This window comes from Asparagus officinalis, chromosome 2 (genome assembly GCF_001876935.1).
Source record: "Asparagus officinalis chromosome 2, Aspof.V1, whole genome shotgun sequence".
Lineage (NCBI taxonomy): Eukaryota > Viridiplantae > Streptophyta > Magnoliopsida > Asparagales > Asparagaceae > Asparagus > Asparagus officinalis.
The window spans coordinates 74,457,128-74,483,499 of NC_033795.1; the positions used below are offsets into that span (position 1 = coordinate 74,457,128).

The 26,372-nt window shown below is 35.5% G+C and overlaps 1 protein-coding gene across 1 annotated transcript; it reads left to right on the plus strand.

Annotated features, from left to right (window-relative positions):
* On the plus strand, positions 3,619–5,129 carry LOC109831620 (NAC transcription factor 29-like; the record flags this gene model as incomplete). Its single annotated transcript, XM_020398974.1, has 3 exons — positions 3,619–3,841; positions 3,931–4,232; positions 4,533–5,129. Coding segments are annotated over 3 exons (1,017 nt in total), but the record flags the coding sequence as incomplete, so codon positions are not given.

Consider the following 26,372-nt stretch of genomic DNA (forward strand, 5'->3'; position numbering starts at 1 on the left):
CATTTTGGGCTTCAAAATCATGATGAAAGAAGGTTTTAATTGTCTAATTTAAAGGGGACAAACGAGATCTGTTTTGACTGAAATCGGATATATAAAGGATCCTGATTCATAGTACAAGTATATTTTCTAGTCTTCGATAAAAACATTAGTTGTATCAATTTATTTATTTTCGTTTTTGTTAAAGACTCTTTCTACATGCAGGAAGACAACTTTTGATGAATGAAATCCTAATTTATTGGTTGCAGCCTTTTTATTAGATTTTTCCTCTTTGTTTCTGAGTTCTTGTATTTTGATCTAATTGTAGCCGTAAGAGGATTGCATCAATATCTAATATTACCACACTGTATCCTTCAGTGAACTACATTGATCATTTTCCATATGTTTTTTCAAACAAGATCATAACCCTTCATCAAACATTCAAACGATTGTGATTGACCACACAATTTTTTTCGCTGTCAAACTTCAATAGTGTCACCAATTCAAATAATCCGAAGATTGAGAAGCTTACTCTAATAATTATTACACTTTAAGCTTTTTTTCGTGCCTATCTAGCCCTAATTAGCCTAGATCTCATCCCTCGTGTTAGCACATGCAAGCATCCGTGCCTTCCGACTAGGGGTGGAAATGAACCAAATAATTAATAAACAGTTTGGTTATTATTTGTCCATATATTCGGTCATATTCGATTCGGTAGTTCATTTAATAGTAAATGAATATTTTTTTCCGTATTTGGTGCATAAACGAATAGAATTTGACCAGAGGTATATTTGATTCGTTTGATTATTAAATATTCCTTTATGTTTTCCTACTTCTAGATTATTATATTATATTATCTTTTACATGCGTCATATTGTTTTATAAATATTGCTACTTAAAAGTATTATATTAATAATTTATAAACGTGCACTATAATAATTCTTATATTGAAACATCATAATAAAAATTAAGTAAAATGTTATAGAATATAAAAAAGAAAAGACTTCAAACATGAATTCGACACCTCATGGTTGAGGATCCTATGACTTAACAAATGTGCTATTGAGATATTTGTGAACATTTAAAAATATTCGTCTGATTAACTAACCAAATATGAACACCCTTTCCCTATTCGACAGGAATTCAAGTTTGACTTCGAATTCGTGAAAATTAACCGAATATGAATATGAATAACATTGTATTCAATTCGATTTGGTTATTTCCACCCCTACTTCCAACGATCCCGGGTCGTCCTCCCCATTTTATACGGCCCCCACTTGTTGCCATCATCGTTCTATCCGTCAGCACCAATTCCATGTCATCGCCGGAGGTGCATGGATGCATTCAATCCAATTTCATACACACCTATCATTGGACAAAAAATAAACAAGTACTTGTCAGTGGATGACAGCCCAAACTCCCCTCTCCTTTAGTTTTCTCACTAGGGAATTCAAAGTTCTTCAATGCAAAGCCGCAATCTCATTTAGTCATGTGGATGTGAGCATGACACCTTCATAGTTCAATTCTTTCACATCTCTCTAAAGGTCGGGGCAGCGGGGGGGGAGGAGCGGGGTGTCCTATAGAGCACTTCCATAGAAAATCATATAGGTCAGCAGAGAAAAATAACTGTTTGACACAAATTTTAGTAGGAATGTATTACTATTGGCTATTAATATAATCAGATTGTTTATCAGTGCAAAGGCACCATAGCAAATACGTTAATAAAGTTTTATTTGTAGTAATGGCTTATATGGATACGTACATCAAGAGTTGTATTTGACCAGATAATTTCATCATGCATTAACTTTTAAAAAAAGCTCTCACTACACAAAGACCAAAAAAAACAATGAGTAAAGAAAAAGCCTCTGCAAGGCTTCGTTTTTCTCCTCCCTACCCTAATAAAGGGTTCTTTTCTCTGTCGTTCTTTCTCTTCATTGTTGTGGACAGGATAGCTATGATCACTCTTTGCTTTCCATCTTTGGAATCCCACCTAGCTTTTGCATGAACCTTTCCTAATTCAGCTACCATCCAATTCAATGTAGTCCTCACCTTCTAAATTCATTGCATCCTAATCCTCTGCTGTCTCTAAGCAATAGGTTCTTTTGGCTCACTGGGGCCTGGAGGGTTAACAGGTGTTTCTCATGGCCGAACTTAGAACACATTGGCATATGATAATTACACTGATCCTAATCTAATTATCCAAATCCTCTGACTTATTTGTTCTTACGGATGATGATGACTATATTTGTGTCCATATCATATGCACCTTACTTATGGGGGGAAAAAAAATCTATTTCTGAATCTGATATTTTATGATACCCAAAAATATGAGAAATTGCTCTGTAAATTTCACATTGGTTTAATGGAAAATTTTATTAATTGACCAAAAGAAAATATATATGAAAAATGAGTCTGATATTTTACATAGAAACATATGTGATTTTGGTTTATATTACATGAGGAAAAAATTTTAGAATGGACCAGTTATAGGATTTTTTTAAGAACTATTTACGTACAAGAGAATTCTTAAAGTACTTAAATTATAGAATATCTCAAAAATTAATTATTGCACAAATAACATGCATTATAATACACACTATAAAAATTAGATATTAATATGAGTCGAATTAAATAAATATTTTCTATAATTTTTTCGAATTAGACAATATAGTGCTCATTTTATATGAACCTTTTTTTTCCTTATATCATGTGGAGATCTTTAAATTTGATTGAGTAGTTTATTGTATATATATATATATATATATGCATGTCTTATGCATTTTCGAAATTGCGCATTGTGCATGTCACGAGCCACCCTTATTGGTTACTATAAGTCTAGATGATTCACACCATTCTCATATTCAAACTTGTTGGTCATGGATTAGCCACTCATGCTCAACTAATGAATTAGTCCATGGATTAGGTTGAGAGAGCATAATGTTAGGCACACATAGAAAGTGAATACCGCACGTGACCTCATTGCTATGACACTCCAGACACGGAACACCTTTCGGAGCCAATGAGAGATCCACACGCGCCAAAACCCATGACACTTGTTACCTGCTCACTTGTGCTTGAGGCTGTTCTCTGAAGGTCATCCTTGATAAAAATTAGATTGGGTGACAAAAGTGTTGTTAATAATTCCCACGAATACCCAACTAAACCAAGCACGCGTGCTGGTTTAAAAAACTACAGAAATGTAGATAAAATCACTGAAAAATTGAATGGCAACAGTGAAAATATCGTCAGGTATTTACTAGGGCAACTAACACTTTTGTCCTCATACCGAAAGAGCCCACCAGTTGATTTTGGGTCTAAATATTCGTGCGTGCCAACGTTAATTGGTAACGACATCGACAACTCGACGCGTGTCCAATAAAAATCTGAGGATGACGTCATTTCAACAGCATCATTGGTTGCTCCCTCCTTCTCCTCCCCCTCCCCCTCCTCCCACGCTGCACATGTGGGGAGGTGGAGATAAACACAAGCCCGATTTTACATTTTAGCCCTCATAGGTTCATAAATTTCCAGCCATGTCCGGCTCCTCCCCCACTACTAAGCCGCCATACACCCCACCACAATATAAACCGCCCCCTTCCTCCAATCCCCAAAAAAAAAATTTAACTCCCTTTCCCCCTCCTTTGTTGTCTCCCTCCTCTCCCCCCCCACACCCTCGTAAGATTGCAAGGGCCGCCTATAAATTATGACAAAGCAAACCCCGTCCTCCCGCCCGGATTCCGCTTCCATCCAACCGACGAAGAGCTCATCCTCTACTATCTCCGTAACCGCTCTGCATCGTTGCCTTGTCCCGTCCCTATCATTGCAGAAGTCGACATTTACAAGTGCGATCCGTGGGATCTCCCAGGTTAGCGTTTCCTTCGGATATATTGTTGAGTTCCGTCTCTTATCCGAGCAAACAATATCCGCATATTGACGAATGTTTATGTTTTGTAGACAAAGCCATGTTCGGTGATAAGGAATGGTACTTCTTTAGCTCGAGGGATAGAAAATACCCTAACGGAGTCCGGCCGAACAGAGCAGCGGCATCCGGGTATTGGAAGGCGACCGGAACCGACAAGCCGATCGTTGCGAGTCGAGGGAATGAAAACATTGGCTTCAAAAAAGCCCTGGTGTTCTACAAAGGGAAACCTCCTAAGGGCGTCAAGACTAATTGGATTATGCATGAGTATAGACTCTCGGAGGCGAAGAATAAGACCAATTTAAGGCCTGTGAAGCTCAAAGACTCGCCGATGAGGGTAAGAACAACCAAAATTTACTGTCATCGACAAGCCGATCGTTGCGAGTCGAGGGAATGAAAACATTGGCTTCAAAAAAGCCCTGGTGTTCTACAAAGGGAAACCTCCTAAGGGCGTCAAGACTAATTGGATTATGCATGAGTATAGACTCTCGGAGGCGAAGAATAAGACCAATTTAAGGCCTGTGAAGCTCAAAGACTCGCCGATGAGGGTAAGAACAACCAAAATTTACTGTCATCTCAATTTCCTCTGTTTTTCTTTGTATTTACTAATGAGACTGTTAAAAACTTAATATTTCAGTTGGATGATTGGGTGCTTTGCCGAATTTACCAAAAGAGTAGCCATCTTCAAGAAGACTCAAATGGGATTGAAAGCCCCATTTCAAATACACATAACTCTACACAAGAGAATGACCTCATGATGCACAAATCCTTCTCTTTATCAGAGCTACTCAATGAGGCAGACTTCTCTTTGCTCTCTAGATTGCATGAAACTCCAACTGAACTAGAGATGGCGCCCGTATTGGATAAGGCTTCATTTGGGTACACAAATCTGAACCATCCCTTCATCAATATGCACCCATTTTCAGAGACAGAGTCATCATCAGTTTCTATTACTGAGAACAGTTTAAAGAGGCGGAGGATTGGAGAAGAGGGGCCGAATTATTACCCAGCATCTAAGAAGATCAATAATAATTCATGGGTTTATACAAACTTTCCCAATCAATTTGATAGCCAGAATTTCTACAGCCAACACTTGCTTCTCAACCCTCAATATGGGGATGCAGTATAAAGAAAAAGGAGGGAAAATGGTAGAAGTAAGTGGAGAGAATAAGTTCCCATTTGATTAGTGATAGGCTTCCTATTTTTGTATAGAAGTTTGTGTGGTTAAGATTAAGTTTGCCTCTAATGGTGTCTGAAAATGGACACCACATTAAGATGTTAAAAAATACCAGATTCCAAGAACTATAGATACGTATATATATATTATATATATAATATATACTATATATATATAGTATATATATATATATATAAGGTATAGATACATTCTCTGCTTCCCTTTTCTTAACAGTTTGTACGTCATAAGCAAGCATGTCTGTCAGTATGTCTTATGCATCCAAGTCGAGCAGAATTCTCCTACTGTGAATTAGTATATATATATATCATTATAGTATATTATATATAGTATTATTTATCATGATGAGACAATTTGCACGCTTGTTGAATCTATAACATATACCTAGTGATATACTGATATATAGCTCATATAATATATATATATATATATATATAATATATACTATGATATATATTAGCTATATATGTGTTGTGTTCCCTTTTTTTAAAGTGTAATGAAGGAAGCATGGTGTAGTATTGTCTTTAGCATCCGAGTGAGAGAATTTGCTACTTGTTGAATTAAAATATCTGTTAATGTATACTATGGTGTGAGAGATGCTCTTTTGTCTTATTATGATCTGAAAATTCAATGTAGGGTACAACAAAGTACTAAAGAGGAATTTGAAGGCAATCCTTATCTACATAGAGCACTTTCACATTTTGGAATCATTTGGAGGACAAGGATTGGTGAAAAACGCCTAGCAGTTGAAAGTGAAGTCGGATGATTCCCTTTCGATTTGGAATATACTATTGCTAATGGACGTTAATAGGATAGTAATCTGAAAATTCTTAGGAGGCTAATAATCATTGGCTTGAATTTGATGTTATTGTTAGACCTTTTTTTTTTCATTATTTTGGTGAACTTTTGATGGCTTGAGGATCATGGGTTGAACATCAATGTTGATGATCATATGTTTAATACAATTATAAAAATAAAAAAAGTAAAATACGTTTAATACTAATTATGTTGTCTGTTAAAGTTTAATGTAAAAATTTATGGACAAATTTTGAAAATCGACCGTTTTTCAAAGTTAATCGGCAAAATCGACCGTTGAAATTTTTTTTTAGCAAAATCAACATTTTTCTGCACGGGACTGCTAGTCCCGTGCAGAAAAGGGTCGGTTTTACAATTTTTTAAACTGCACGGGACTGCTAGTCCCGTGCAGTGCGGTTCTGCCCCCCACCCGATCCCAATCCACTTTCTCTCTCCTCCAACAATCCCCTCCTCCGTAAATCTCTTCCCATTCTCCAGACCCACCAACATTTTCCCCTCTTCTCCTCTTCCTCCTCCTCCTCCTCCTCTATCACACCATCATCATCCATCAATGGAGACATGTGCGTCTCTATCAAATTTACTAAAACCCATTCCAATAAACAAAACTCGGATAGCAAGCTAAGATTTTGAATGGAATTAATTGGAAATACCAGAACCCATGCTGTCCCTCTGAGATTTGTTCTGCCAAGGGAGGAAGTAGTTGGGGCTGCTGGAGATGGTAAAGATCTTGACAACAGAATCCAAAGCGAGCTCAATGGCGGCATAGGCGTCGGTATGCCTGGAACTAACAATGGGCCGCTCGCTGTCCTCTTGTAGAATTGGAACGGCGGCGGCTGAGTTAGCGGCAGTGCTGGCATCGTCTCCATTGATGGATGATGATGGTGTGATAGAGGAGGAGGAGGAGGAAGAGGAGAAGAGGGGAAAATGTTGGTGGGTCTGGAGAATGGGAAGAGATTTACGGAGGAGGGGATTGTTGGAGGAGAGAGAAAGTTGATTGGGGTCGGGTGGGGGGCAGAACCGCACTGCACGGGACTAGCAGTCCCGTGCAGTTTGAAAAATTGCAAAACCGACCCTTTTCTGCACGGGACTAGCAGTCCCGTGCAGAAAAGGGTCGATTTTGCTAAAAAAAATTTCAACGGTCGATTTTGCGATTAACTTTGAAAAACGGTCGATTTTCAAAATTTGTCCAAAATTTATCTTCATGTTTTCTTTATTAGTTAAGAATTCCATGTTTATTAGGGGTCTTTGATTGCATCTCCTTGAGGATATTGTACATGTTAAATATCAATTAATATTGATGTTTAGATGTTTAATATAAAAATAAAAGTTACTGTTGATCTCATTATTTTAGGTAGTTGTCAAGCTCTGTTGCTCTCAAATTCAAAGCAATGATCATAAACAACTGCTTCATGCTTATGGGCAAGCTTCAGTAGGACTTTTTATTTTACTATGTGTGATGCACGTGTCTTGCATGTGGTCAAATAATTTGATTATTTCATTTGGGATTATGTCTTTATTTTTTTTCGAGAAATAGTTTTATGTTTTTACTAATTCATTTGTGAAATAGTTCATGGGTACCATATAATTTATTGCACAAAATAAGATCGTATTTTTAAACCTCTACTTGATGATGATAAAATGAAGATAATATTTTGTAGACTGATATCAAACTTGATAATGCATTAAATTTAGTTATGCCTTATAAATTTTAGAACTTTGATCTAACAAACATATGAAAAATTCCAACTTATAATTTAGGACGTAGGTCTAATAGACATATCAAAGAACTTTTATACTCTATAGCAAATGCATACCTGCTAATACGATCGGAAATCCATTTAAATTCATACATGAGAAAATTCACGTGAGACCAACAAAGAAGATGAGTAAAATGATCCAAAATATTAACTTAATAATAATTATTATTATATATTAATATGTTAGTAATTGCTAATGACGAAACTAGTATGATTTTAAATAGGGAAAAATGTGTCCAGGCCCCAAAAGTGTAAACTTCGTGTGACTAGCCCCCTTGTACTTTGCCTCATGTGTATAAGCCCCAAATACGCATAGTATTTGTGATGAGGCCCCGAAGTATCTTTTTGCAGAAAAAGCCCAGCAGAAGTTACGATCTTGCCCCTCTGATGGGACTGAGCAGTTAATGCGCCCCATTCCTTTTTAGGTACTCTTCCTCTCTTTCTCTCTCTTCCACCTTGGAGCCTCAAAAACTCTTTATCTTTCTAATTGCTGTACGGATTTCAATAGTTCTAGGGTTTTCGTCGGGAAAATGTCGTCCAAGGAAGAATACAGTAATGACTACGAGGTCGTTTATCAAGCCCAGTCGAAGAACAACGACGGTTCATCTGCGGTTGGCAGCACGGAGGAAGCTACACAAACCCTAATCGAAATAAAAAGGAGGCAATACAATGTCGAGACTAGAAAAGGGGAACGACAATGGCTGGTCGTACCAACAAACCCCCCTCAAAAAAACAGTAAGTGTTATGTTATTCAGTATTCGGCAACGGCAATGGTTAGGTTTTACCCCAATATTGTTAGTTCTAGTTAGAGTCCAATGTTAGTTCTAGTTTGAGTCCAATGTTAGTTCTAGTTTGAGACCAATGTTAGTTCTAGTTTGGGTCCAATGTTAGTTCTATTGAACATGCGCGTTAGCTTTATTTTGTTCCCGTTACTGTTAGGTCTAATATGAGTTCATAGGTCTTATTGAACTTACAAATTCGAAATCCATTTGCAGGGAAAAAGTTGCTCTAACAGGTGCAGGAGAATCACTAAGGTTAACCGCCAATATCAGGGCCTATTGGGAATTCATGGAGCACATTATTGGACCCTAGAGGGGGGGGGTGATTAGGGTCAAGAGGCTATAATTATGCAATAAAAACAATACAAGCACACCACAGAATTCTAATGCAATCAAAATAGAGGAGATAGAGTTAGGAATCGTTATCCTGTGACGCGCGATATGTTAACGAGGTTCGGTCCGCTGACCTACGTTCCCGCTCCCCACTCTCGAGGAGAAATCCACTACACAATCCGGTTTGGAAGCCGGAACTTTGTCTACACAGCGATCCCCTCACGATCTCACACTACACAGTTTGATCTACACAAGATCACACTCCCTCACAGTTGATCTACACAAGATCACACTCACAAGATAGTAAAAATGGTGTAAGACTCTCTCTTTACAACGTCCCTATGGCAAAGAGAAAGAGCACACTGAAGCTGGGAAGTGAACACACAAAAACTTAGTGAAAACAGGTTTTGAAAATTTAAGCTCTGAGAAAAACAGCGTCACTGGTTTTTGCAAAAGCTGGGACACTGAGGAAGAAGAAGAGGTGGAGTTTAAATAGGAGAAAAACAGCTATTTAAACCCATCCCTTAATCCCCCAAAATCTGGAACAAAATCATCGCTGAGATCTGTACTGAGCGGCGCTGAAAAAGGACCAAAAAGACCGTTTGAATAATACGATGGTCGACCGACGGAAATTTCGGTCGACCGCTATACAGGTCGAAAACTAGAAAAACAAGCAGAGACTTGTCTGGTCGACCGGTGCAGTCGACCGAAGGAAGCTCTCAGTCGACCGCGACGGTCGACCGATGAACTCTCTGCTTCCCAGTGAGGAATGAACATTGGTGCGGTCGACCGGTACGGTCGACCGCATTCTGATACATCCCAAAATACTGTATTTTTGACTCAACTAAAATATTTGGAAAATATTTATTTGACCTCTGAAAATTATGAAACTTTGCAAAAAGTTTTTAATGCTAAACAAAAACTGTTTGGAAAAGAAATTTTGCAGATAGGTCCTCATACATTTGAACAATAGTATTTTGTGAAAAAACGGTTAAAAACATAAGTACGAAAACGTGTGTGTGATATCCCAATAGCTTCAAGTGAAGTCAATAACTCTTTGCCTACATTCTAGCACTAGAGAGAAAAACAAAAGATAACTAATATCCTCATATAGAATGCAATGCTTGAGTCTTGATATAGCTTGAATTTGATGAAGCTTCTATTTGAATTTGTTGTTCTTGAAATAACGTTGCTTCATCACTATGCCTCCTCCTCCTTTGGATATCATCGTTGTAGCGCATATTCCATCCAATCCTCCATTAGTGGTACTAACAAGCTTGATATATGATTTCACTACATTTGTACTTAAAAATCCATTAGTACCGATAATGATGGTTGTAAAACATCATCAAAACATAAGGGCTAACAATCTCCCCCTTTTTGATGATGACAACCAACCATTATATAAGAGCAAAAAATAATAGTAATAAAGATAGTTTATAGATAGGTGCTCCCCCTATCTATGAGCTCCCCCTATCAATAGAGCATCATTAATCTTTTTAGGTTCTAGTTGAGATAGGAAAGCAACATTACCACACTCACTCAAGGCTTTTGAGCGAGTAATGACTCCTTTTGAAGGGCTCCCAATAATTTGTTCCTTTGGATGGTTTGATGTGAATTTCCAAGCTTTAGGCGGTTCAATTTGTTCATTGTCATTTGAGCTATCCACATCCTTTTGAGCTTCTATAGAGGGAGTATCTTTGATTTGTAATAAGTCCAATCCTCCCTCAATATCATCATCATCATCTTTCCTAGGTAAAACAACTTGAGAACCAACATTAGTCTCATCAAAAGTAACGTTTATAGATTCTTTAACAACGAGACTTTGTTTATTGAAGACCCTATAAGCCTTACTTCGAGGTGCATAACTTAAGAAAATACCAACATCAATTTTAGAATCAAATTTGTCATGGTGATCTTTTGTATTTAAAATAAAACATTTGCAACCAAAGATACGAAAATAACTAATAAAAGGAGTTTTTCCATAAAAAAGTTCATAAGGAGTTTTCTTAAGCTTTGGTCTAATCAAAACACGATTTAAAACATGGCAAGCCGTATTGACGGCTTCGGCCCAAAAATATTTTGGTAAATCAAATGAATTTAACATAGTGCGTGTCATCTCTTGTATGGTGCGATTTTTCCGTTCAACAACACCATTTTGTTGTGGTGTTCTAGGAGCGAAAAACAAGTGAGTTATACTATGATGAACACAAAAATCATAGAAAAATTCATTTTGAAATTCACAACCATGATCACTTCTAATTTTCACAACTTTCAAATCTTTTTCATTTTCAATTCGTTTGACATGGTTAGAAAATTCTTCAAAATAATCATTTTTATTTGTAAGAAATATTGTCCATGTAAAACGTGAAAAATCATCAATAATCACAAAAACATAGTGTTTGCCTCCAAGAGAGGTAACACGCATAGGACCAAACAAATCAAGATGAAGTAATTGCAAAGGTTTAGAAGTTGATACCTCATTAATGGATTTGAAGGAAGATTTTATTTGTTTACCTTTGGCACAATCCTCACAAATTGTATCTTTTATGAAGTGCAAGCTAGGTAGCCCTTTCACAAGATTCTTCTTAGACAATTTTGATATTAACTCCATATTTGCATGTCCAAGTCTCTTGTGCCAAATCCAAGGGTTTTCATCAATTGCCGCAAGGCACTTCACATCTTGATTCACTAGTTCATTCATCTCAAAAATATATACATTAGATTTGCGATTAGCAATAAAAACAATTTTTTCATTCAAACTAATGATGCATTTATCCGGTTTAAAGGAAATATCAAAACCTTTATCACTCAATTGGCTAATGCTAAGAAGATTATGATTCAAACCATTTACCAAATAAACATCTTCTATAACGGGTGAGTGTTTCTTACCAATAGAACCAACACTAATGATTTTACCTTTCTCACCACCGCCGAAGGAGACGTTACCTCCTTCAATTCTTGATAGGGTTGTAAATAACTCTTTGTTGCCCGTCATATGATGTGAGCAACCACTATCAAGGTACCACATCTCCTTACGTCGTTGTCGTGACGTTCCCTACAAGAGATGAAGATGAAGATGTAGTAGCTTTAGGTACCCAAAACTTGGGTCCTTGGTGGTTTGTAGTCTTGGTACATTTGGGTACCCATATCAATCCATAAAATTCAAAGTTATCTTTAATTCTATAATGAGTAGAAATATGACAATGTTTCATGCAATAAGTGCACACAAAATTTCTTTTGTATGTATGAGTGTGAGTAGAAATATGACAATGTTTCATGCAATAAGTGCACACAAAATTTCTTTTGTATGTATGAGTGTGAGAACCATGAAACCTATTTACAAAATTTCTTTTGTATGTATGAGTGTGAGAACCATGAAACCTATTTCTACCATAGTGATGATGATTATCATAAGCATGAGTGGGTCTAATACTACTACCCTCAATTTCTAATCTCTCAATCTTTGATCTTAATTGCTTATTCTCGAAATTGAGATCTCCTAGCAATTCATCTTTTAGTGCGAGAGAGGTTGCTAATTGTTCTAGCTTGATATCACAAGAAGCATGCAACTTTTTAAAAGAAGAAAATTCTTTGGACATTCTTTTGAATTCAATGTTCAATTCTTCTAGAGCAGTAGCTAGATCACATTGCATGTAGAAGGATTCACTCTCGGTATCGGATATTACCTCATGTTCAAGGGCCATGAAGCAAACGTTTGGATCATGAAGAGCAAGTTTGGCTCCTTCTTCATTGCTATCTGAATCACTTGGTTCGGATTCTTCCCATCCGGCATACATAGCCTTCTTCTTCTTGTACTTCATGTACTTTTCCTTGAGCTTGGGGCAATCCTTAGCGATGTGACCCGGTTCATTGCACTCAAAACATTTGCCTACACGAGATGAAAACTTGTTATTAGATCGAGGATTGAATTTTTTGTTCATTTTTATAAGTCTAGAGATTCTTCTAGAGAGATGAGCCACTTCTCTGTAATCACTAGCTCCTTTGAGAGCTATGGTCTTCAACTTTGGTGATGGCTCCTCAACATCTCGTGAGGGTACTTCCTCCTTCTCCTTCCCCTTGAGCTTCTTCTCATGGACCTTGAGCTTTCCGATGAGGCCATCGAGAGGTAAAGTGGTAAGGTCATGAGCTTCTTCAATTGCCGTCGCCTTGGGTTCCCACATTGGAGTCAATGAACGAAGAATCTTGTAATTCATCTCTTGAATAGTCATCTTCTTGTCAAGACCATGCAATTCATTGATAATGTTAGTGAAGCGAGAAAACATAGCATCAATTGATTCATTTGGAAGCATTTGAAATAACTCATATTCATGCATAAGTCCACTAATCTTGGATTCCTTGACTTGGGGGGTTCCTTCGTGTGTAATACACAATTTTACCCAAATTTCGTATGTGGTTGCACACGTGGAAACCCTATTATACTCGTTGGAGGAAAGACCACAAATTAAGGCATTCATAGCCTTAGCATTGAGATTGGCTTGGTGCCTTTCTCCATCGGTCCTTAGCATTGAGATTGGCTTGGTGCCTTTCTCCATCGGTCATAGTCCCAACTTTGGACTTTTCTACGTATTTTTTCTCTATGAGTTCTAGGATGTTTTTCTACGTATTTTTTCTCTATGAGTTCTAGGATGTCAAGGTCAATGCAACGAAGGTAAATTCTCATCTTACCCTTCCAATAAGAAAAGTTACTACCGGTGAAGAGTGGTGGTCTAGTGGTGGATTGTCCCTCTAGCATATGCACATTCATTGAAGCCTCCATAAGATCTTTTCTCTAAGGTGATTAAACCAAAAACTAATATAAAGACCAAGCTCTGATACCAATTGTTGGACCCTATAGGGGGGTGATTAGGGTCAAGAGGCTATAATTATGCAATAAAAATAATACAAGCACACCACAGAATTCTAATGCAATCAAAATAAAGGAGATAGAATTAGGAATCGTTATCCTGTGACGCACGATATGTTAACGAGGTTCGGTCCGCTGACCTATGTCCCCGCTCCCCACTCTCGAGGAGAAATCCACTACACAATCTGGTTTGGAAGCCGAAACTTTGTCTACACAGCGATCCCCTCACGATCTCACACTACACAGTTTGATCTACACAAGATCACACTCAGCGATCCCCTCACGATCTCACACTACACAGTTTGATCTACACAAGATCACACTCCCTCACAGTTGATCAACACAAGATCACACTCACAAGATAGTAGAAATGGTGTAAGACTCTCTCTTTACAACGTCCCTATGGCAAAGAGAAAGAGCACACTAAAGCTGGGAAGTGAACACACAAAAACTCAGTGAAAATAGGTTTTGAAAATATAAGCTCTGAGAAAAACAGCGTCACTGGTTTTTGCAAAAGCTGGGACACTGAGGAATAAGAAGAGGTGGAGTTTAAATGGGAGAAAACAGCTGTTTAAACCCATCCCTTAATCCCCTAAAATCTGGAACAAAATCGTCGCTGAGATCTGTACTGAGCAGCGCTGAAAAAGGACCAAAAAGACCGTTTGAATAATACGGCGGTCGACCGACGGAAATTTCGGTCAACCGCTATACAGGTCGAAAACTAGAAAAACAAGCAGAGACTTGTCCGGTCGACCGGTGCGGTCGACCGAAGGAAGCTCTCGGTCGATCGTGGCGGTCGACCGATGAACTCTCTGCTTCCCAGTGAGGAATGAACATTGGTACCGTTCATTCTGATACATCCCAAAACACTATATTTTTGACTCAACTAAAATATTTGAAAAATATTTATTTGACCTCTGAAAATTATGAAACTTTGCAAAAAGTTTTTAATGCTAAACAAAAACTGTTTGGAAAAGGAATTTTGCAGATAGGTCCTTATACTTTTGAACAATAGTATTTTGTGAAAAAACGCTTAAAAACATAAGTATGAAAACGTGTGTGTGATATCCCAATAGCTTCAAGTGAAGTCAATAACTCTTTGCCTACATTCTAGCACTAGAGAGAAAAACAAAAGATAGCTAATATCCTCATATAGAATGCAATGCTTGAGTCTTGATATAGCTTGAATTTGATGAAGCTTCTATTTGAATTTGTTGTTCTTGAAATAACGTTGCTTCATCACTATGCCTCCTCCTCCTTTGGATATCATCGTTGTAGCGCATATTCCATCCAATCCTTCATTAGTGGTACTAACAAGCTTGATATATGATTTCACTATATTTGTACTTAAAAAACCATTAGTACCGATAATGGTGGTTGTAAAATATCATCAAAACATAAGGGCTAACACGCATTGCCCCAAAAATTCGTCAGTGGCATAGGGATGCATACTACGGTTCTATATTTCAGCACTATATTTTATTTGGGGTTCCTGCGCCTGATCGGCCCACACTTGAGTTGCTGCTGAGCTTTTTTGACAGAGATAATAACATATTTTCTATACCTGATTCAAAAAGTGGGTGTATGAAAAATGTTAGTTTTGATTTGCAATGGGTCCATAACCATACTCATTTCCCAATTTATAGGGAAGTCATAAGTAACAATCGGGACTCAGGAAGAAGAATATGAGTGGAATACTTTGCTAATCTTTTCATTTTTGAAGATGGTAAGAAGTTAAAAAAAAGCAAAAACGACCCAACGTAAACACCTTGAGGGGCTATTGGAACGGCTAGTTGAATCTACAACAAAGCAGGATATCCAGGATTTTGTTCTGTTACAAATCCTGTACCAATGCTCTATGATATGGAGTCCCAGAGTCGGGGAAGGTATCCCTAGACCCTTACTCAGGTACCTGGATAGCATTTAGAGGGTCAATTCTGTTGCATGTGCCAAGTTCTTTTATGATGAAATTATCAGGGGTATTGGAGTTTCTTTGAAGGGAAATAAGAAGCAAAGGGTCACATGTGTCCCAGGTTGCATGACACTATTGTGTATAAGATCCATATTATACTTATCTTGGTTCATTCTAGTTCGTACCTATGCCTTGTTAGTTCTAACTTATTCTATGTTAGTTCTGATATATACCATGTTAGTTCTAATCTATACCATGTTAGTTCTGTTGCATATTTTGTTAGTTCTAATTTGTGTCGTGTGAGTTCTAATCTGCACTTGTTAGTTTTAAGATATACCATGTTAGTTCTATCTGCACCCATGTTAGTTCTATCATAGGGCATGTTAGTTCTACCTGGGCTCATGGGGTTCTAACATAGTTTATGTTTGTTCTAATTTATGTCGTTAGTCCTAATCTACACTATGTCAGTTCTAGTTGCAGCCATATTTTACTCTCTTTGGTTTGGTCTAGTCTAGCATTAATTGTTAATGCTAAATATATTTGCTACAGCTTTGGTACTACGAGATGACTGGCATAAATAAATATGCCCTCGTAGACACCTCCAGACCTCCAATGACAAATTGGGCACCATAGGAGGTGAAAGTCCCATCTATGAGGATAGGGACAATTACGACAAAGGCTAAGTCAGCGTCAATATCTTTTGTCCATTGGCCTATTGCAGAGGTCGCTTCTCCAGGTCATGTTCATGCACTTCTCGCTGTACAGAGGGGTGAAGTTCCCGCTATATAGAGGGGTGAAGTTCTTCATCAAAAGCGTCAGGTAAAGAGGAAGGCTATCCAGGAAGAAACTACTAAGAACTTCTCAATAGGCTACGTAAGTATCCTGTTATGTTAAGTCGTACTCATTTCACACTAACTGCAAACAATATCCTAATTATGTGTAATCCTACTTAAAATTATAATCTCGTATCAATAACAGATCATGGCAAAGCATATTGATGTTGCTTTTGACGAGGAAGAGGAGATCAATATTCTTCATATTGAGCAGCAACTCACATTTTGGAGAAATTCTGCTAAATTTCTCAAGCGACTACTTGTTGCTACAAAGCAAACCAAGAGTAAATATTGTAAAGAACTCATGATTGAGATCAATAGGCTAAACATGATAATTAAAAATTTTGGAAGACATGATGAGGTTATAGACCCGGTGGTGCTTAAGGCAAATATCAAACAGAAAATTACAAATGAAATTAGGAAGAAGCGAAGGGAAGCTCAAGAGGAAGAGAAGTCCAAAACAAGCAGTTCATATAAGGAAGAGCCCACCATGCAAGAACATGTACATAAGATTGTTGAGGAGGATGTGAAGCTTCCTACTGACGATGAGGCAATAGAAGAGGAGCTTGTTACTTCTCCAGGGGAGGGGGTATATAGTAAGGTTGACCTGACTGTAGATAGTAAGCCTGAGGATAGTGTAGGTAAGGAAGAGGAGCATATTGAACATGAAAATTTTATTGTAGATAACAAAGGTTTTGATGAGGATCCTAATGATGGTGTAGATAAGGAGGAGGATATTGTAGATAAGGAGGAGGAGAATGCAGATAAGTTGGAGGAGCACGTTGATAGAGAAGGGGAGAATGCAGATAGTATGGTTAACGACAAGGTAGATAGTAAGGCTGAGGATAATGTATATATGGAGGAGGAACATGTGGATAGAGAAGAGGATCTTGTGAATATTAAACATGATGTGGACAAACTTGTAGAAGTTCTAACGAGCAATGTGGAAGCAAAGGGTAGACCACAGCCAAGAAGGGTAAGTAGGAGATCTAAATGGAAGAGGACCACATATACTGAAGGTAAAAGAAAGAAAAAGGAAAAACTTGAAATAGATATACTTGAAAGTCATGAGCCAAAAGTAAAACTAGTTGCCAAAGTTATTCATTTTTACCCCGGTAATCAAATCCCCACTTGGGATGCGTTGAGTTTGAAGCCAATGACAGATGAAGAGGTAGCTCTATTGGGAGAGCTGAGTAAAGATCTTCCAGACCCTACATTGTTTAACTTACGCATAATAGATAGCATAGGTGCTTTTGTACATAATTTAAAGATACCATCTCCAGTAGCAGACAGACTCGACAAAGCTCAAATTGAGAGCCTAACCAAATTTTGCTCTCAGAAGATTCACAGGTAAGTTTCAGTTGACTATTTATATGCTAATTCTTCACATATTAGTTCTAATTCATGCTAGTTCTAATTTATACCAGGAGATATAATATTATAGTAACATCCAACAGCAGTATTAACAGAGAAGAGATGTTATATTTGCTGCGTGGTGGCCGCCTTGTCGACAATGTTAGATTATTCTTGCTTAATAATTGAAATTGTCTTGTTTAAATTGAATTTTAATGTTTCATAACAATTACAGATGGAAGAAGCAATAATGGACACGCTTAACCAAGAGGTATATGACAAAGGACATGGAGTCGTATCAGTGTTCTTTCTTGTAAGATCATGCTATCACTAATTTCACTGTGTTAGTTTTGATTGAAATGTATGTTAGATCTTGTGTTATCCATGCTAGTTATACCATGAGTCACGTTAGTTCTAGTTAGCGTCAATTTAGACCTACCATAAGTCATGCTAGTTCTAATTTAAACGTTGTCAGTTCTAACTGATGGCGCGTTAGTTCTAATCTGCACCAAGTTAGTTCTGTCGCAGTTCATGTTAGTTCTAGTCTATGCTGTGTTAGTTCTAATCTACACAATGTTAGTTCTATTCTGTACAATGTTAGTTCTATTCTGTACCATGTTAGTTCTATTCTGTAGCGTGTTAGTTCTAATCTACACCATGTTAGTTTTATTCTGTAGCGTGTTAGTTCTAATCTACACCATGTTAGTTTTATTCTGTAGCGTGTTAGTTCTAATCTACACCATGTTAGTTCTGTCGCAGTTCATGTCAGTTCTAGTGTACACCATGTTAGTTCTGTCGCAGTTCATGTCAGTTCTAGTGTATGCCACGTTAGTTCTGATTTTGTACCATTTTAGTTCTATTTTATATCACGTTAGTTCTATTTTATACCAAGTTAGATCTATTTTATAATAAGTTAGTTCTAATTTATACCAAGTTAGTTCTAATTTATACCAAGTTTGTTCTATTCTATACAACGTTAGTTCTATTTTATACCATGTTATATCTAATTTATACCAAGTTAGTTATAATTTATACCAAGTTAGTTCTATTTTATACCATGTTATAGTTCTATTTTATACCACGTTAGTTCTAATATATACCATGTTAGTTCTAATTTATACCAAGTTAGTTCTAATTTATACCAAGTTAGTTCTAATTTACACCAAGTTAGTTCTAATTTACACTGCGTTAGTTCTAATTTACACCACATTAGTTCTAATTTATACTACCAAGTTAATTCTATTTTATAACAAGTTGGTTCTAATTTTAACCACATTAGTTCTAATTTATATCAAGTTAATTCTATTTTATGACAAGTTGGTTCTAATTTTAACCACATTAGTTCTAATTTATACAACGTTAGTTCTATATTAGAACAAGTTAGTTCTAATTTTAACCATATTAGTTCTAATTTATACCAAGTTAGTTCTAATTTATACCACGTTAGTTCTAATTTTTGACGTGTTAGTTCTAATATGTAACATGTTAGTTCTATTTTGTAGTGTGTTAGTTCTAATTAATTCGGTATTAGGTTTAGCCCTTCCAGCGTTAGTTCTATTCTGTAGCGTGTTAGTTCTAATGAGAACGATGTTAGTTCTAATTGATATGATGTTAGTTCTAATTAAGATCATGTTAGTTCTGTCGTAGTTCATGTCAGTTCTAGTTTATTCCGTGTTAGTTCTAATCTGCACAATGTTAGATATGTTTTGTAGCATGTCACTTCTAGTTTATGACGTGTTTGTTAGTACTAACTGATTACAGTCCAAGCTCATGTTAGTTTTAATTTTAACTTAAACATGATGTGTTTACAGCACTCACTCTATGGCCTCGAGACGAACAATTATGAGCTATATTTGTCATTCATTGACAAATATTCCACATTCCGTATGGAGCATCTCTTGATCCCTTTGGTCAGGCATGATCATTGGCATCTTATAGAAGTTGATTTAAAAGATAAAGTCACCAAGCATTATAGTTCCGCTGGGCACGAAGCTTGGATGTAGCCTGTTAATAAAATCATAAACTACTTTGATGCCCATCATGCTGATTTTATTGAGGAAAATGTGCGCAAAATATTTAGATATCAAGCCATCAAATGCGAGCAACAAAGAGGACGGTTAGTTTCGATGTCTATATTGTGTTAATTTGTGTTAGTATTAGATATAACAAAAATGTCTAATTTAGTCTTCTATGTTGCAGCTTTGACTTTGGTGTGTTCGTCTACCTCTATATAAAAGCCATAATTGAAGGACGATCAACATTGCTGGTTAATCCTCCGAACGATATCCATGAAGCTATGCGAGCAAGTCTTGGCGCACAATTATTACTGGCTGGTTATGAACAAAGACATAAAGAAGAAACAGTGTATAATGATGAATGATATGTTCATACAAATACAATAATGTATGTATATTTAATTAATTGAAAATGATTGTTATCAGATGTATTGTTGGTTCTAACTTCGTGTTGGTTCTAAAAGAGTACGTTTTAGCTACAATGACATGTTGTGTTAGCTCTAATTGAGAGCTAGTTCTAATGATGCTCGTTGGTTCTATCTCGTAGCCAGTTCTAATTTTATTTATTTATTTGCCAAGTTATCTTCTCACTCCAGTTGTTCGCTTTTTTCGAAGCGACGGTTCCATCACACTAACATATCACATCATATATTTGCGTGTTTCCAAGTCAAGTAAATAAATTAATTAACTTAAATAACTTAATACGAACTTCTATCGATAGTACGAACACCATCATTCTTCTACTACCCCCAGCGTAGGCGCCTTTGCATACCCCTCCCCCTGCTAAAAATCGAAACCCAGCGTCATCTATTTTCATCGTATACCCTCACAAATGGCTGGGGATCCTTTTTGTGTATACTGCCATGGGACAGGGCATAGCTCTCGAGATTATCATCATGGAATTACCGCTCGTGCCCATCCGAAGATGCTTACCGTCCTGACCAACACCTCCAGCACCATACGACATCTTTCTTCTTACGCCATCTTCAATCTTGATAGAGGCCATCCATCTGTGCAGGAGCTTCGAGAGATGCTGGCCTACCGCTTCAATCTTAGGACATGGCTCCATCAAATCAAGGAGACGACATGGCACAACTTTATGGTGCAGTTTCCATCCGATGAAGTTCTTGCCCAAGCTATTGAACTCGGTCTGATAGATATGAGCACATTTAAGGGTAGATTTCGCCGTTGGAGGGAGGATCTGAGGCTAACAACGTTGCCTCAACCCTTTCTAGTATGGATTCGCCTATTCAATCTCCCATACCACATCTGGAATTTTGAATTTCTGCAATCTCTGCTCATTGGTATCGGTGAATGTGTCATGTGCTCCAGGGACGTCATAACACATTCTAACTTCGAAGACTGCATAGTTCTACTCAAGGTTAGGGATTTATCTGAAATCCCTAAGAGGCTTGGGTTCCATTACATCTCTCCGTTGGACGGTAACATTAAGGAAGGATACGCCATCACACAGGTCTAATGCGGGGGGAGGGGGAGGGAGGGTTTGGAGAGGGCTCAGGGATCCACACGACTTAACTTAGGGCCCAGCGTGCGCAACCCTTTAGGATCGACCCCGAGTTAATTAAGGTTAGTTGGGATGACAAACACATGACGGTCGAGAGAGACCAAAGGCAGCTGTTTCTACGTAACCAACGGGTCGGGGTGCCAATTCTCCGAGGTCTCTCCCCACCGGCAATGTTCCACTCCCTTTAAATGTCGCCATCTCCCACAGTGGCATAGCGGAATCCAGTTCTCCTTCCTCAAAGCACAGTAAGCCAGGACCTTCAAAAATGAAGGCGAGTGACAGCGAAAATGGTTTCTTAGATTGAAACCGATCCAGCGAGGGTAGAAACAAATGAGGACCTGACATCATTGCGTATTGAAACCCCCCGCCCAGTTAGTTCTTGTTAAATAATGCTTATCTAGAAAATAGTTTGTTAAAAATCTTAACCCAAATATAGAGATGACGGGTTATTCTTATAGATTAGTTTAACTAATGTTGTGTTCGTTCTAATCCTCACCATTTAGTTATATTTTGTAATGTTAGTTCTAATTTACACCATGTTAGTTGTATTCTGTAGCGTGTTAGTTCTAATATACAATATGTTAGTTCTATTCTGTAGCGTTTTAGTTCTAATATACACCATGTTAGTTCTATTCTGTAGCGTGTTAGTTCTAATATACACCATGTTAGTTCTGTCGCAGTTCATATCAGTTCTAGGGTATGCCATGTTAGTTCTGATTTTGTACCACTTTAGTTCTATTTTATATCACGTTAGTTCTATTTTATACCAAGTTAGTTCTATTTTATTAGAAGTTATTTCTAATTTATACCAAGTTAGTTCTAATTTATACCAAGTTATAGTTCTATTTTATACCATGTTAATTCTAATTTATACCAAGTAAGTTCTAATTTATACCACGTTAGTTCTAATTTATACCACGTTATATCTAATTTATACCAAGTTAGTTGTCATTTATACCAAGTTAGTTGTAATTAATACCAAGTTAGTTCTAATTTATATAAATTTAGTTCTATTTTATACCACGTTATAGTTCTATTTTATACCACGTTATAGTTTTATTTTATACAACGTTAGTTCTATTTTATACCAAGTTATATCTAATTTATACCAAGTTAGTTCTAATTTCTACCAAGTTAGTTCTAATTTTAACCACATTAGTTCTAATTTATCCCAAGTTAGTGGTAATTTATACCAAGTTAGTTCTATTTTATAACAAGCTAGTTTTAAATTATACCATGTTAGTTTTATTTTATGCCGTGTTAGTTCTAATCTACACCATGTTATTTCCATTCTGTAACGTGTTAGTTCTAATCGACACCATGTTAGTTCTATTCTGTAGAGTGTTAGTTCTAATCTACACCATGTTAGTTCTATTCTGTAGCGTGTTAGTTCTAATATACACCATGTTAGTTCTGTCGTAGTTCATGTCAGTTCTAGTGTATGCCATGTTAGTTCTGATTTTGTACCACTTTAGTTCTATTTTATATCACGTTAGTTCTATTTTATACAAAGTTAGTTCTATTTTATAACAAGTTAGTTGTAATTTATACCATGTTAGTTCTAATTTATGCCGTATTAGTTCTATTTTATAACAAGTTAGTTGTAATTTATACCATGTTAGTTCTAATTTATGACGTATTAGTTCTATTTTATTCCACGTTAGTTCTATTTTATACCACATTATTTCTAATTTATACCAAGTTAGTTGTAATTTATACCAAGTTAGTTCTTATTTATACCACGTTATAGTTCTATTTTATATCACGTTATATTTAATTTATACCAAGTTAGTTCTAATTTTACACCACGTTAGTTCTAATTTATATCAAGTTAGTTCTAATTTTTACCAAGTTATAGTTCTAATTTATACCACGTTAGTTCTAATTTATACAAAGTTATATCTAATTTATACCAAGTTAGTTCTAATTTATACCACGTTAGTTCTAATTTATACCAAGTTAGTTGTAATTTAAACCAAGTTAGTTATAATTTATATCAAGTCAGTTCTAATTAATAACAAGTTAGTTCTATTTTATACCACGTTACAGTTCTATTTTATACCACGTTATAGTTCTATTTTATATAACGTTAGTTCTATTTTATGCCAAGTTAGTTGTAATTTATACCATGTTAGTTCTAATTTATGCCGTATTAGTTCTATTTTATACCAAGTTAGTTCTATTTTATACCACTTTATTTCTAATTTATACCAAGTTAGTTGTAATTTATAACAAGTTAGTTCTAATTTTACACCACGTTAGATCTAATTTATACCAAGTTAGTTCTAATTTATACCAAGTTATAGTTTTATTTTATACTACGTTAGTTCTAATTTATACCAAGTTATATCTAATTTATACCAAGTTAGTTCTAATTTAAACTACGTTCTAATTTATACCAAGTTAGTTGTAATTTATACCAAGTTAGTTGTAATTTATACCAAGTTAGTTCTAATTTATAACAAGTTAGTTTTATTTTATACCACGTTATAGTACTATTTTATACCACGTTATAGTTCTATTTTATACAACGTTAGTTCTATTTTATACCAATTTATATCTAATTTATACCAAGTTAGTTCTAATTTATACGAAGTTGGTTCTAATTTTAACCACATTAGTTCTAATTTAACCCAAGTTAGTGCTAATTTATACCAAGTTAGTTCTATTTTATAACAAGCTAGTTCTAAATTACACCATGTTTGTTCTATTTTATGCCGTGCTAGTTCTAATCTACACCATGTTAGTTCTATATGTAGCGTGTTAGTTCTAATCTACACCATGTTATTTCTATTCTGTAGCGTGTTAGTTCTAATTACACCATGTTAGTTCTGCCATAGTTCATGTCAGTTCTTGTGTATGCCACGTTAGTTCTGATTTTGTACCACTTTAGTTATATTTTATACCAAGTTATATCTAATTTATACCAAGTTAGTTTTAATTTATACCATATTAGTTGTAATTTATACCAAGTTAGTTGTAATTTATACCAAGTTAGTCGTAATTTATACCAAGTTAGTTGTAATTTATATTAAGTTAGTTCTATTTTATACCACGTTATAGTTCTATTTTATACCACGTTATAGTTCTATTTTATACAACGTTAGTTCTATTTTATACCAAGTTATATCTAATTTATACCAAGTTACTTCTAATTTATACCAAGTTGGTTCTAATTTATACCACATTAGTTCTAATTTATCCCAAGTTAGTGCTAATTTATACCAAGTTAGTTCTATTTTATAACAAGCTAGTTCTAAATTACACCATGTTAGTTCTATTTTATGCCGAGTTAGTTCTAATCTACACCATGTTAGTTCTATTCTGTAGCGTGTTAGTTTTAATCTACACCATGTTAGTTCTATTCTGTAGCGTGTTACTTCTAATCTACCGCATGTTAGTTCTATTCTGTAGCGTGTTAGTTCTAATATACACCATGTTAGTTCTGTCGCTGTTCATGTCAGTTCTAGTGTATGCCACGTTAGTTCTGATTTTGTACGAATTTAGTTCTATTTATATTATGTTAGTTATATTTTATACCAAGTTAGTTCTATTTTATAACAAGCTAGTTCTAAATTACATCATGTTAGTTCTATTTTATGTCGTGTTAGTTCTAACCAACACCATGTTAGTTCTATTATGTAGCGTGTTAGTTCTAATCTACACCATGTTAGTTCTATTTTGTAGCGTGTCGGTTCTAATCTACACCTTGTTAGTTCTATTCTATAGCATGTTAGTTCTAATATACACCATGTTAGTTCTGTGGTAGTTCTTGTCAGTTCTAGTGTATGCCACATTAGTTCTGATTTTGTACCACTTTAGTTCTATTTTATATCATGTTAGTTCTATTTTATACCAAGTTAGTTCTACTTTACAACAAGTTAGTTGTAATTTATACCATGTTAGTTCTAATTTAAACCGTATTAGTTCTATTTTATACCACGTTAGTTGTATTTTTAAACCATGTTATTTCTAATTTATACCAAGTTAGTTGTAATTTATACCAAGTTAGTTCTAATTTATATCACGTTATAGTTCTTTTTTATACCACGTTATATCTAATTTATACCAAGTTAGTTCTAATTTTATACCACGTTAGTTCTAATATATACCAAGTTAGTTCTAATTTATACAAAGTTATAATTCTATTTTATACCATGTTAGTTCAAATTTATACCATGTTATATATAATTTATACCAAGTTTGTTCTAATTTATACCACGTTAGTTCTAATTTGTATCAAGTTAGTTGTAATTTATACCAAGTTAGTTGTAATTTATACCAAGTTCGTTCTAATTTATAACTAGCTAGTTCTATTTTATACCACATTATAGTTCTATTTTATACCACGTTATAGTTCTATTTTATACAACGTTAGTTCTATTTTATACCAAGTTATATCTAATTTATATCAAGTTACTTCTAATTTATACCAAGTTGGTTCTAATTTTAACTACATTAGTTCTAATTTATCCTAAGTTAGTGCTAATTTATACCAAGTTAGTTCTATTTTATAACAAGCTAGTTCTAAATTACACCATGTTAGTTCTATTTTATACCTAGTTAGTTCTACTTTATAACAAGTTAGTTGTAATTTATACCATGTTAGTTCTAATTTATACCACGTTATAGTTCTTTTTTATACCACGTTATATCTAATTTATACCAAATTAGTTCTAATTTTATACCACATTAGTTCTAATTAATACCAAGTTAGTTCTAATTTATACCAAGTTATAATTCTATTTTATACCACGTTTGTTCTAATTTATACCATGTTATATATAATTTATACCAAGTTAGTTCTAATTTATACCACGTTAGTTCTAATTTATACCAAGTTAGTTGTAATTTATACCAAGTAAGTTGTAATTTATACCAAGTTCGTACTAATTTATAACTAGCTAGTTCTATTTTATACCACATTATAGTTCTATTTTATACCACGTTATAGTTCTATTTTATACAACGTTAGTTCTATTTTATACGAAGTTATATCTAATTACATCAAGTTAGTTCTAATTTATACCAAGTTGGTTCTAATTTTAACTACATTAGTTCTAATTTATCCTAAGTTAGTGCTAATTTATAC